At 37.4% G+C, this 14106-nt stretch overlaps 1 protein-coding gene across 1 annotated transcript; it reads left to right on the forward strand.

Annotated features, from left to right (window-relative positions):
* The first annotated feature begins 9 nt into the window (after positions 1–9).
* On the forward strand, positions 10–9843 carry LOC146466477 (coiled-coil domain-containing protein 83-like). The gene is made up of 10 exons (XM_085127279.1): positions 10–260; positions 630–714; positions 1853–2021; positions 3580–3659; positions 4518–4605; positions 4964–5055; positions 5881–5949; positions 6068–6189; positions 7015–7180; positions 7669–9843. Exons 1-10 carry the CDS (start codon positions 142–144, stop codon positions 7870–7872), a joined length of 1194 nt encoding a protein of 397 aa, XP_084983405.1. The 5' UTR covers positions 10–141; the 3' UTR covers positions 7873–9843.
* The last annotated feature ends 4263 nt before the right edge of the window (positions 9844–14106 follow it).

The following is a 14106-nucleotide window of genomic DNA, read 5'->3' on the forward strand; positions in this document are numbered from 1 at the left end:
AATCTTAGAAACGAGTTTGGTCAATGTTGTCATTTTGCTGAAGCAGTTCTCGTAAATTTGCAGCAGAAAAATGCAAGATTTAGATCTCATAAAAACAAATTTCTTTATTTTGTGACTTGGTTAGACGGTTAGACGTAATTCATGCCTCCTAAGAAGAAATCCGGGAAGAAAAAGTCCTCTGGAAAGAAGAAGAAAGGGAAGAAAAGTGGCGCGTCCAAGGAGCCGAAGTTGACGGTGGAAGAAGCCATTGTGGCCTTTCAGTAAGTATTCTCCTGGCAATAATAAAGTAATCGTAACATTCTTTAAGATTTAATCTATCCTGTTGACTGTACATTTTTCCTATGACAATTATAAAACAGTTCATTGTGAGATATAATTAATTTATCCATGTTTAAATATTGTATTGCTAAGCAACGATATACACATACCCAACTGCTGTTTTTAAAAAAATTAATTCCCGCGCGAGTATCTTGCTGTAGCTAAAATCGTTTTACTCTCAAGCATAAATTGTGATAATGTTTTTTTTTTTATTGAAAGAAATCCTCTTTTAGCAAGAAGTAGATGAAGAGGTTTGCCTCCTCAAAGTTGAAGAATGAGGGGTGATTTTTTTTTTCTTGTTTCAACTGTAGGATAGAGGTGAAACAAAGGAATTATGAAGATCTTATGTATGACTTACAATCGCTGCAGGAGAAGAATGGCAGACTTAAAGATCGAGTAAGAAAATTAATTATGTGGGGGACCTTGTTCTAAAAGAACTGACCCTTTTTAGACGAGAGAGAGAGAGAGAGAGAAAAAGGTCCAGTGACCGAGAACTTGCAGATGTCTACCCACCCCAAAAATAGTTCTCAGTTGCTAATTTCAACCCCATAGACGGTTTCCCCCCTCCCCTCCCTATCACTTATATGCCTGACACCCCTTCTTTCCGCCCCCACCCCCCCCCCCCCCTCTTGGGATTACACTCCAGGACGAAAGTATTAAAAATATCAAAAATGTGTCACAATGAAAAACAAAGTGTTACTAGTTAATTATTGTTCACCAAAGGACAAAATTTGGTTGCTGACAGACAAACTTCAAGGAAGCAATCAACAAGTAAGAAGCTCTCAACAGCCTCCAAAACAGGCAAAATTTATGTACAAATCTTGACAAAAACAATAGCAGCGTCAGAGTCAGTGGTTTGATTCAGAGCTGAACTGATGCTGGTGATGTATAGCAGTAATGTAACCATTTTGCAGATGTTATCATGAATATAAATCCCTGTATAGAGAATGGAACACTTTTCTATCAAAACAAGTTATTATTTGTACAATCTATAAAATATTTTATGGGCTGGATCCTTCCTGGTTAAAACCACTTGGTACTTGTGGCCAAAATTCCATTGATACAGCTGATTGGGAAAAGAAAGTTGATTGTTATATAAAGCCATCATCATCTGAAGACTCAAATTATTTGACAAACTGACCAACTACAGGCAAAAGCCACTTACTGACAGAGGTGAAAAAATATGATCAGTTACAAAGTCAAGAGTCCAGGTAAACGAGCTGTGGTAAGGCATGGTGTTTTGTTGGATAGAACTGCTTTCTTCTAAAATTTATGCAACTTGCAGTTAAAGTAAATTTTGTTTGTCACTAACTGATTTTATTCTGGATTCATCTACAACAAATCCCAAATTTTCCTCCATTACAAATTTTAGACCTTAAAGGGAAGTCATTATTCAAATTTCCCAATTTTTCAACTTAACCTCTCCGCTCCCCTCCAAAACAAACTGCTTTCCACTCTAATCTCACTGGCCAATCCTTAAACAAAACTACTTAATGGGAACCCTCTAATATAATGTGTCAACATTGATTAACAGAACCAAAGACTGAAGGAAGAACAGCTTCTGCATATCAAGACTCTGCTGAAACAAGTCAAAGAAAAGGACAAAGAAGTGGAGAAAGCAGCTGAGGTTGGACATGAGCAAGTAGAGGCTGCACTCCTGGAAAAATTTGACACAATGAAGGGTGAAGAAGCAGAAGTGCAAGGTACATGACTTTGTACATTGTACAGTGGAACCCTGAGATATATAATGAATCCCAGTATAACAAAATCCCAGAAAGTTTTTATCAGCAGCTCCTTACATACATGTAATGCCAGAGGCCATTACGTAGTGACATAATAAAATGTCACATCTCTTTGTTTCTTATCAATGCTGCCAAAACTAATTCGTCAAATTAATCACTACCCAAACCTCAATGTCTTGGTCTTGACATTTTCTTCTGGGTTGTGTTCATTGGTGTACATGTACACTGTACATGACATTTGGTCATTTTATCTCTATTTAAAAATAATTTGTAAATGATAATTATTATATTAATAATAAATACATTTTGCTGGTCTCTTGGCACTTCAAAAAATTGTATTTTACATAAGTAGCTCTAACAGGACTTATTTTGAAGAGGTGTTTGTACTCAAATGCTTAGGATATGAAATCAAACATTAATTAGACTGCTAGAGAAAGTCCCGAGGGGGGATTTCCCATATAAAAGTGATAGGGGTGATTGTCGTATCAAAATCAGTTGAATGACATTACTTCCTCTCACAGTTTTTGGGTCAATACCCTAAAAGACATAAGTTATTTTAGATTTTAGTATCCTAAGGGGTAACAAATCACCAATTTCAACCCCTTAAAGTACGACCATCACCCCCACCACTTTCACATGGGAGTCCCCCTCCCTGGAGAGAAAGTATATTGTTATGGTAAATTGATAATGTATTTTTATTAAAAACTGCATCATTGTATAATGCAATTCGAGGGATTTGATTGGCTTAGCGGCCATGGTATATGAGCAATTATACCATGGCCGAGAAATGGCGACCATTAAATTGCCTTCTGGTCATTCTTGCACAGCGAAATCAGTAAGATCTAGCAATATTTCTCGGTTGTTTTTAATAAAACAATTATTCCACTTGCGCTTGTTGGATATGAGATGATTATAGCCAACTCGGCGCTACGCGCCTCGTTGGCTATCTATCATCTCATATCCAACGCGTGCTCGTGGAATAATAATTATTGTTAAATATACCACACATATCATATACTCTCATGGCAGTATACAATCCTTATGTGGGGTGAGATTGGATATCGCCATGTAAAGGCGCCAGTGACAGGCAGCCGGTATCAGTGGACATATTTTGATCTCACCCACCCAACCCATAAATGCATAAATGTGACAGGTGAAATCAGAGAAAGAGATACTGAACACCATACTGGGGACCACATCTACAGCTGTACGTCCCCTACTCTTTTTGAACAGTGTGTGGATTCTTTAGCATCCCACAGGTTATTAGGAACAAGTCAATGTGAGACAGGACCTACTGTTTATCGTCCTTGTCCAAGAAGACTAGAAAGTCTAACTGTTTGAGGATGTCATTACAAAGGCAGCACTTTCTCCTCAGTTATTTATTTTAAAAGACCCTGAGTGTTGGTCCGGCCAGGATTTTGAACCCACGACCTCCCGCATGGTAGTCCGGTGCTCTCCCAACTAAGCTAACTGGTCGGCGGGGACTCATTCTCAAATAAAATTTCATGTCCTTCTTTAGCACTCAATGATCAAATTGAAAAGAAAGAGGAAGAGATAGCACAAGTAAGGAGGAACATAAAAAAGCTTGAAGACTACAGGGTATAGTATACATTCTGACTTGCATTTAACCCTTTCCTGCCCGAGGGAAATGTCGAATTTTTCTAAATCGCTAACTATGAACTGGGAGACCACATGTGATATACCATTTAAAAGGTATTTTCTGGGGTGTGCTGTAAATCACACCAATAGAGATGGAGGAGGTCACATATTAGAGTGACAAAAGTCCAAAACAAAAGAAGAAAAACATTGAAAATTTTTCTATTCGTTGTACATACTGGGTATCCCCCTAAACTATAGCTTAATGTACAGCTCTCAGTGCATTGCTTGTTGTAAGATATCAGCTGGACCCTTAACGTACAAAGGAAAAAAATGCAAAAGTTTGAGGGGTGGTAAATCAAGTCTCATATAGGAGGGGGGCATGATTTTATGCCTTCAATTTATCGATCTTTCAAAGATCTTTTGTTTGTGCAAATTTCACACAAACTGACCAAATACTGAGCTCATAATTGCATCTTGTGCCATGTTGCGCTCTTGGGCAGGAAAGGGTTAATATAGAAATATGAATAAAACTATGGTATTCAACCAATCCCCTTGGGTTTTCAGGTAAATTATTTTCTATTAAAGTACTCTAGATTATTAGTGATGTTTAATTTGCAATGATTAGGTTTCTTTTCAGCGAAAATTAAGTGAAAAACTTGTTTTGGCAGCTGGGCAAAAGCCATTCTTAGTGTCGTCACGCAATGCTCCACCTCGGTTTTCAGCAGTCGTTTGTGAGGAGGAGCGTTGTGTGACGACACTGAGAATGGCTGCGCAGGAGACTAGAGAAGTAGCTGACTTGTGCACCATTCATGTCTTTATTCCCTAACATTCATCTTTATTTAAACTCTCATCTTCCAGGACAGTGGTGCTGAGGAACATGCAAAACAAATAGTGATACTGAAGAAAGATCTGAAAGAAATGCAAGACGCACATGATGACATTGCAGGTAAGGAAGAAACTGTGATATTTAACAGCTGCTAGAATATCAATTTAGACAAGTGAGTATTTAAACAGCTCAGATTGACCTTATTCTGGAATAATTACATGCAATAATAATTTACAAGAAATGTCTCATAAGAGGCCGGTTTTTGGAGTTACTGCAAGAGTACAAAATCACTCTAAATAATTATTATCATGTGTCAGCGAAAGTTTGCAAAAATGTTTTCCCAAATTTAACTAAGATGAAGAAATCTAACAGCTATTCTGCTTATTCTTATTGGAAAAATTATATAGTGAATCAAACGCAACCTCATTGTTATACTGCAAACTCTAACCTTCCATTCAATGACTTTATCTGTCAACAGCTCATCTGGAAAGAAGCTTGAAAATAGCAAGAGATGAAATTGAAACGTACACTGAATCAACAATATCAAAACAGAAAGATATTGCAAATGAGGTATGTTCATACTAATGTCCATTAATACTGGCCAATTTAAAGTGTATTGATCATAAGATTTAAGTACCCTGGACAAAACAATTCAGGATTGCATTTATTTCAAATAATTCTCACATAAATATGTAAAAAAAAAACCAAAAACAAAAAAAATGGAAAATTCACACATGGAAAAAATTTTAAGCTAAAATATGAATGCCATGACCACCAAAAAGGTGGAAAATCATGTGCAGTTATGATGATTTTTGCACCAAATTCACTACACCCTGGAAAATATTGTTGCAATATTGTTTAATAACAGATAAAAGCTGAAACAATAGGTTCTCCCTAAACTTCACGATATTTTTTTTATTAAATACCACTTTACATGAAATTACATACAATACATTATACCTAGTACACACAGACAACTTTCACAATATGCCGTTAAGATTTAGGGGGATAATTTTCTACAGGGTTCTTGAAGGATCCTACAGGATCAGAATAGCATGATTCTCCCAGACCTGCACAGGATCTTTTAAGATGTGACTCGAACATTATTAGCTCAAGGGAAGAAGCAACTGATTCATTGTCTAAGAGAAACATATCCCTTTTTATGTTGAGCTTAGCACATTGAATTAGCCTACAACTTTTTCCTGGTTAAAGCCAGTTAATTGTAATTCAGTGGAAGTGATAAAAAAGTCATCAACTTTATAATTTGGAGCAGTCAGAATTTTAGAGACTGACAAATTTCCAGTTATTATAGTTTTTAACTGAGCCCTTCAACTTCATCTTATTTGTTTATGTTATATATAGTAAAATTCTTAGATGTTTTTCTTTTCTTTCTAGAAAGCAACAAATGACCTGGATAAAGATAGTTGTGGTGAAATTCTTGACAACAGATGGCTGAAAAAAGAGGTACTGTTCTACTAACCTTTTGATGTTATTGTAGTATTGGTGCTTGTAAAAACTGCCACAATAATTTAAAGCAAAATAGCATTGAAACATAAATAAGAATTCTAACATTTCATTTCAGGTTTCTATTCATCGTGAAGGCCATGCTCAATTATCAGAGATTGTAGAAGAACTGGAAAGAAGAAACCTGGAAATTATGACTGAGATGTTTGATTGTAAAGTGGAGGACCTCAAGTTCACTCGGTTAGTCCAGGATAGCTCTAAATATTGTATAGCTCTGTTTATCACGGGGCAGGTGCAAGGTTATTTCTGGGGGGATTTTGCACCAATAAAAACAGTTTAACACTAAGCTAACAGCATAATTTCAGGTAACCCTAGCAGACCATGGATTCTTATTCAGAAGGGTTTATTATCTGTAGAAATTTACCGTCTACGATTTGGGGGCTTTTTTTTTTTTGTGGGGTTGGGTGGGGGGTAGGGGAGCTTAGATTCAGAATTTTCCAGTATGAAAATTCTATCATGACCAGAAGGCTTTTTGTACAAACCTCAGTTGGTGCCTGCCATGCAAAGGAACTGAATCCTGATAATGCAATGTACCATTTTTGGTACTCCCCTATACATTTAGCTTATAGGTATGTTCGGAGCCAAAGGGTACAGTTTTTGAGCTGTTTTGGTTTGAAATAGGGCAGAGATTTTAACGATTTTGGTCCAAATGTCTTAAAACGGGTATGGATTCTAGAAACCAGATTTGAAGATGGATATGAAGTTTAGAGCCGAGGTCTGAAAAAGGGTACTGGTAAATGAAATATATTGGTCTGAGATAAGTTCAGGGTTTGGAGAACTGAGCTGCACACCCCCACCAAACATTCTGAGGAGCACTCTCTCCCCCCACCCCCCCCCCCCCTCCCCTACAGATGGAGTTTATGTGTCAAGCTGGCGCTTAGGTACTTCATTAGGGTGAAAATACGAAAGACATGAACTACTATTTTTTAAGTTTTTTGAAACTTAATTTTGTCATGGTGCTGATATTTTTCTCCTTATCCTCTTTCTTTGATCATTTCATTTCAGGAAGTTTTATTTGAGTTGTATTGATGATGAAGAGAGCTCGGAGGAAGAAGACGGTCACGTGGATGGAGAAGAGGTGATCGCATCTCATGGAGTTTTAGCAGAACAACATGAACAACCTGATGATTTACTGGACAACTACTTCCTTCCAGGAGAGGATGATTTTGAGGTTAGTGACATTGCTTCTTCATTGTAATGCTTAGTTGAGTCTCCCTCGGAATCCAGGGATTTGAAACGCCCATCAACCTGTGGGAGGCTGAACTGAGATGGAATTTGCAATAAAACGACCTTGCTCGCCACGAGACTCTGTGTATATCAGTGGCTTAAGCATCCCTCGACAGGTATGCAGAGGGTCATGGCGTTCAACTCCCTGGCTTAGGTCCCCGGGTCGATTGTAGGTCTGTCCAGCTCCTGAGCCACGTTTCTAAGCAGCCAGTTGATCTACTTTCTGTCAGTTGGGATTTTTTATCCCGTTATGTTTAGTTTGATCATTGTTTCCAGTTATTGAGTGGGGCACCCGTAAACTAGTTTCGTGTTGCTAAGCGCACTGTCACTATAAACACGTTTTAACATCTACAATTACTTTTATAGTTACATTCTCATGACAAAAATAAAGTTTAGCTAATGAACTTTATTTGTTTCATTTTGTTTCTCCAGGACTCTCCTCGGCTCGGACCAATGGAACTACAGCTTCTGTCAGTAATGGGAACAAAGAAACCAATCCTTGCTCATCCATCTGACTCGGAGAATGAAGAAAACGAACTTGGTCCAGTGGAAGGCGCTTCAAGACCAGAGAACTACACGAGCCCGAGAAACTGGCCAATCACGAACAATATGCTTCAAGCATTGGCCATACAATAACAAACTTTATAATACTCTCCCACTCGAAAGTGTTCCAGAAAACAGTGATTACATCACGCGACAGGATTCTCTCGCCCGATAACAAGCCTTGTACGCCCCTAGAAAAAAACTCTTACCAAAAAACAATCGTTATCCTTTGAACGAATTTAGTCCGGGGAGTATAGTCGAGATTTTATGGTACTTTTTCAGGAATGCTTTATAGATAGCGGAGTATTCTGTGAATACTTAATCGTTTCCTTGGTTGATATCTGGACCCAGTTGTTCAAAGCCCGATTAAGCTAATCCTGAATTAATGTGAACTTTGATTCGAGTAATCAATACAAATCCTTCCAACAGATTTTTGCCCCTCAGTTTTGACTCAGACTTTTCTTTACCTTTAGCTTGAAATTAGCCTTTGAAACCATTTTTAAAGAACGAGATGAAAACCTCGATTAACTTTTAATCGTGGATTAGCGTTGATCGGCTTTCGAACAACCGGTCCCAGGATTCTATCTGCATAAGAAAGTTAGTTCAATTCTTACTTGTTGACTTGGTTTTTTCTCGTCATTTCGTCAGTTCATTTGAAGACTAAGTTATTGCTCACATGGCGAAAAAGAAAATGTAAAAATCGGGTGTTTTATTGCATTAAATTCAAGGTTTTTGTCAGTTTTGTATATATATTTAATTTTAAGAAAACGACAAAACATGTAAGTTTATAAAACATGTTTCGACAGAGACTTCTGTCATCTTCAGTTAAAGTACAAAGTGTTGTAAGTTAAATTTATAAAAAGTAGACAAAAATGTTAATTATGATAAACGGTGACAACAAAATGAACGTGAAACGTGACAATGTGAGAATTATAAGGATAATTTAAGATTTACATGGAGTAATTGTTGATTCAAAGAAGGTTGTTCTCTTTGAATATGTAAAGCCTCATTTATCTTAAGTTGAAAAATGGTAGAGGCGTGATCTAAAATATGGAAGCAATCCAATGAACATGAGGCACGACAATGTTCAGAATTCTGTAGATGTTTGAAGATGTGAGAGGCCCTATCACTGGCTAAGTGCTCACATGCGCGTGTGGAAAAATGCCGGCTATTTCACCGACATAACAGGCATTACAGCCCGCACATGCAAACTTATAAACAATGCCTGTTTTGTCGGTGAAAAATCCCGGCATTTTTCCACACGCGCATGTGAGCACTTAGCCAGTGATAGGGCCTCTCACATCTTCAAACATCTACAGAATTCTGAACATTGTCGTGCCTTATGTTCATTGGATTGCTGCCATACTTAGATCACGCCTCTACCATTTTTCAACTTAAAATAAAAGAGGCTTTACATATTCAAAGAGAACAACCTTCTTTGAATCAACAATTACTCCATGTAAATCTTAAATTATCCTTATAATTTCTCACATTGTCACGTTTCATGTTCATTTTGTTGTCACCGTTTATCATAATAGGGTTTTCCGATTTAGCGGAAGTTCGATCTATTTTTCCGAAAATTGACTATATGAAGAGTTATGACCATGTACTAGAGAAACTCGCCGACTTCGGTTAATCGAAACTTTCATTGATTTTGCAAGAATAAAATATATCTGGCGCTGCAGTTGGTTTCGTGAAGTGCAAGTTACTTACTAGTATTCGTTAAACGAATTTCACATATAAAGAAATCCGAGAAATGGAATTCAGTTGAATTTGGCAAGTTCCACTTCCGCAGAACTTCCTCTAAATCGGAAAACCCTAATTAACATCTTTGTCTACTTATTTTAAATTCAACTTACAACGCTTTGTGCTTTAACTGAAGATGACAAAAGTCTCTGTCGAAACATGTTTTATAAACATTTCGTTTTCTTAAAACTTTTGACTTGCCTGCTAGTATCAAGACCCTTTGGAAATATATTTAATTACTTTCTTACTTGTCCTTAGTGTAGGCGCGACCAGTGTAACAAACATTCTTCCTCTGAATAAAGAAACTACAAAAATGTGCTTTGAAAAGACGTTTATTGCCTTCCCCTGCTTGATGATCGAATGGGCGAGTTTACTAGTTTATCAAACGAACAATGGAAGCTGAGCGAAACAAGCTTACGCCCCGTTCAAACTAGATGCCCGGGCTTCGGTTTTAAGATACGTGCACTAGTCTTGCTGAACAACTGTTTTTTTTTTGGTGCCCAAAAATCTTGGCACCATGCCCAGGCATACGAAAGCGCTTGGTCTTCGAACGAAACGTCCGAACAGGGCGAGGAATCGGTGGAAGAAAAAGGACAAAAAAAAAACCACCGGTGTGTGCAGTCTTCGAAGAAATACCGAGTTTGCTTTGCTCCTTAGCTCACCATCTCGACGACCAACAGAGAGGCTGCTTGGAAGTTTATAAATGAACCTAATATGAAAAGTTCAAGTGACATTGTTTCCTGTGCCTTACACCTGGACTGAAAGAAAGTGTATTACCAAGCTGAAGGAAACGCCGGACTTGAATCCGCAACACCGAGTCCATGTACCACGGAAACTGTTACGCGCAACATTTCTGAATTAAAACCATGTTGGAGTAGAGTCTGGGGATGGTGTTGTTAGGCTAGGTGTTGTACGCAGTATTGTTCCCTGTCGAAAGATTTTTGGAAAACAGTCGAACTATTTTCCCCTTCCCCCGGCTTTCTCCCTGTTATCCGGGGACTGGGGTACACAAAGGAGAAGATTTGACAGGCCCGTAGCAAGGCTAAAACAACTGAGGGGGCTTAGCAAAATGGTGAAACAAAAAACTACCCCCCCTCCGCCCGTCACTCAAAAAAGACTGATCTGGGAGTTTAAGATGCAACGAGAACATCGAAAAAACCCGGTAGATTTAGTAAGTAAAACGATAACTTTGCACCTGGATCACACTCTTAGGTACATGTTTTTGCCTTTTCTTTAACGTGGACTACTAGGTGAAGTTTCCTAATTTCACGTTTGAAGGAGGACGTAGACAAACGACGACAAATGTTTCTTCCTCTTTTTAAATTTAGAATCGGGCAGTAAGAATCCGACTACAGGAGAATTTTTTTTTCTCTGGTCTTGAGGACATGTGTGGCTTTTTTGTGTGACAACGCGGGAACACTAAATTGTTATAAACTAAGGACATTTGTATTGCTTAAAATGAGCGGATGTCTTAGAAAACAAGTAGTTTATTTCGACAGCTTTCACGGCTTCAGATTGGTTGATTTCAATCCATTTTGATTCTTATTTCCGATTCACAAGATAGGAGTGCCTGTTAGCGAAGGAAACTGACAGGTAGTAAACAGACTATTAAAGGTTGTGAAAAGGCACTTGCAGCGTCAGAATTCAACATTAATCTGTTTTAATTGTATATTTTTGGGCACATTGCTTTTACCGTTTACTGTTTCCCAGATCCTCTACAAGGAATATTTGAACAAGTTAACACTGGTGGATTTATTCGAATTCTTAAAGTGAAGTCAGAAAATCAGAAAATCTTAGAAAATCGCGGTGAAACCGCCGTTACTTTACACACGCGGTTTAAAAACTGTAACTCCGGGACGTAACAAAAGTTACATTTAAAACCCCATTTACACGAGCAAAAAGAGAGACCACCTCGCGAGGTGGGCTCGGCACCCCTAACATTTCGGGCACCGGTGCCGTATTATTCTCGGGCACGCTATGTTTACGTTTAAAATCAGGAGTGCCGTGCCAAAAAATTTGGCGACACCGTACCGAAATTTAGGGAGGTGCCGTGCCGATCTTTTTGCTCGTGTAAATGGGGCTTAACTAAAAGTGCGACAAAAATTGCCTGTGTAAAAAAAAAATATTCTACCTTGAACATTCCTGACAAAGCCCCAGCTAGCAATAATAGTTGAAACCACGGTTGATGAATCGATTTTGTAGAATTTAAAATATCCGGTGTCAAAATCGATTCCTTTGTTTTCTATCCACAAGTGTACTCTTGAATACTATAGCTTAGTGTTCTGGGTCCGGCTGTTCGAAAGCCGATAAACTCTAATCCCCGATTAAAACTCAACCGAGGTTTTTAACTCACTTGTTTAAAATGCTTTTCAAACCCCAATGTTAAGCTTATGGTAAAGAGAAGTCTAAGTCAAATTTAAGGGACTAAAATCTTTTGGGAGAACCTTCTACTGATTAGCAATTAAATTCTAATCAAGTTCATGTTAACCCAGGATTAGCTTTGAACAACTGGCTTTTCGTTAATTCAACCCCTAAAGTTTTGCTGTCAGTCTTCACAGGTATACTAAAGACAATAACGTTAACAAATATCATAAATTGGTTATGATATTTGCTAATGGAAAATACTAAATGTGAAAAACACTTGTGGTCTACAGCTTCAATACTTGCGAACTTGATCATCCCTTTTTACCCGCGACCTGCGTTATTTTTTCGCGACCCGCGCAATTTAACAACCCCATTATAGTTGAATAAATGGACGAAGGCAATTTTTTTAAATAGTCTAATGCATTCCACCAACTAATATTTACAAGTGTACCATGATTGGAAAGTACTTTTTCAATCATCTCTCGACCGATGTTACACTCAGTAACTGATTACATAATTATAGTACTCAATAATAACTTTCTGGAAATACAAAGTAGCTCAGAAACAATTAAGGTAAACTGGCTTAGTCTAATGAGAGATGCAGTTATATACACAACAGGAAATAACTGAAAATTACAAACGATCATTTTTAAGATGGATGATGTATCGGTCAAGGTTTAATACAGTGGTAGCAAAAAATATTTAAACATAAATTTAAAACACAAAACAAATGATAAATATAGTGATCCTTCAACAAAACAAATATAACTTCAAAATTAAACCACTTGAAAAATTACTGAAAATTACCACCGAGATGTGGGGAAAAGTGTTTGAGGGATTATGTTACAGTCAATCCAGGTCACGCGTGAACAGTAATTCCAAGAATGAAATGAACATTCGAATTTCTCTTTGTAATATCCGACGTGTGAATGAAATGTTGGACATCTCTCTGGAAATCGTTCCGAAAAAGACGCATTAACTGAAAAAAAGATTCAAAATACTTGGGAAACAATTGTTATTCTTGAAATATTCAATTTTGCAATGTAAAGAAAAATTCATAGCTTTATACTGTCAATAAGCTAGGGAAATTTATACGGGAACTCTGAAATCTCGTTGGCGATTTTGAAAACCGACATGTAAATTTCAAAACTCCGTTCAAATTTCAAAAATATCGTTCACGCGTGACCTGGGTTGACTGTAAGATAAAGATATTTACAATGTTTTAGGATTGCATGGCAATTCAGTCTGAATTGATAGTATTGTTGTTGAACTATCTCTGTTTGAACACCACGGTAAGATGACCGTTAGATTTGCAATTGTTTTGAATACCTCAATTTCTTATCATTTTACACCCTTAACAAACAGCTCCTTAGTTGGCCAGATAACTGTGTTGGCTAATTCCTGGAGAGTGACTAGTCCACAGACCTTTTCACACTCTACTTGGCAAACTTGATTACTTTTATTAGCAAGATACTTGTTTGCAGGACAACTTCATTGAGTAAACATGTCCAGCCACCCATATCTTTACTTGTCCTGTTTGCCTCCTTTGATAAGATAACTTTTTTGACAATTTTATCTGGCCAGTTACCCCATACCCTTCCAAAACCTTGGCTGGTCTTTCAAAACCCCTACATAGAAAGCCTAAAACCTACAGCAGTTTAATACGTAACTATTGATGATAACACAAACTGATGACAGAGTTGATATTACGAAATATTACAAATTATATTAATGTGAATAAAATGGAAAACGCGGTCGTGTAAAAACTAGAAAAGTGTAAAAATGATGTAATGCGCGGACACATACTAACGAGTTAATAGAGATGGCTAACTATGACAGGAAGTTACAGGTTTGAATAAGTATCTTATTACAGTGGCAAAATGTTTGTTCTTTGTAGAAGAAATCTTTCCGAGTAAAAAAATTAACTGTTTTGAGATATTTATTCTCGAAAAGCTCATATTTAACACAAAACACTTAAACACAAACCTATCTCAAGGAACCTAAGGAAATATGTCCTAACCACTCAACACAGCTCAACACTTAATCCACGCTCAGGTGGACTTAGAACCAGCAATAAAACTTACTGTAATCTAATCGAACAGTATTTATTTTAGTTACCAGCTGACAAATATCCACAACACTGTTTCTGTTTTGTAAAACGCTCAAATAATCACTCTGCAGTGATCGGAATAAAACCAAACTGTGGCGTTTACAACA

The sequence above is a fragment of the Pavona decussata genome, unplaced genomic scaffold (genome assembly GCF_977016875.1).
Source record: "Pavona decussata unplaced genomic scaffold, jaPavDecu1.1 SCAFFOLD_143, whole genome shotgun sequence".
In the NCBI taxonomy this organism is placed as follows: domain Eukaryota; kingdom Metazoa; phylum Cnidaria; class Anthozoa; order Scleractinia; family Agariciidae; genus Pavona; species Pavona decussata.

What these genes read in the sequence shown, in the direction of transcription:
- LOC146466477 (XM_085127279.1), top strand. Translation starts at nt 142, where the DNA reads ATGCCTCCTAAGAAGAAATCCGGGAAGAAAAAGTCCTCTGGAAAGAAG. An exon ending in AGAAAGATATTGCAAATGAG is followed by an intron (nt 5,056 to 5,880) that starts GTATGTTCATAC and finishes TTTTCTTTCTAG; the next exon opens with AAAGCAACAAATGACCTGGA. An exon ending in CAGGAGAGGATGATTTTGAG is followed by an intron (nt 7,181 to 7,668) that starts GTTAGTGACATT and finishes TTGTTTCTCCAG; the next exon opens with GACTCTCCTCGGCTCGGACC.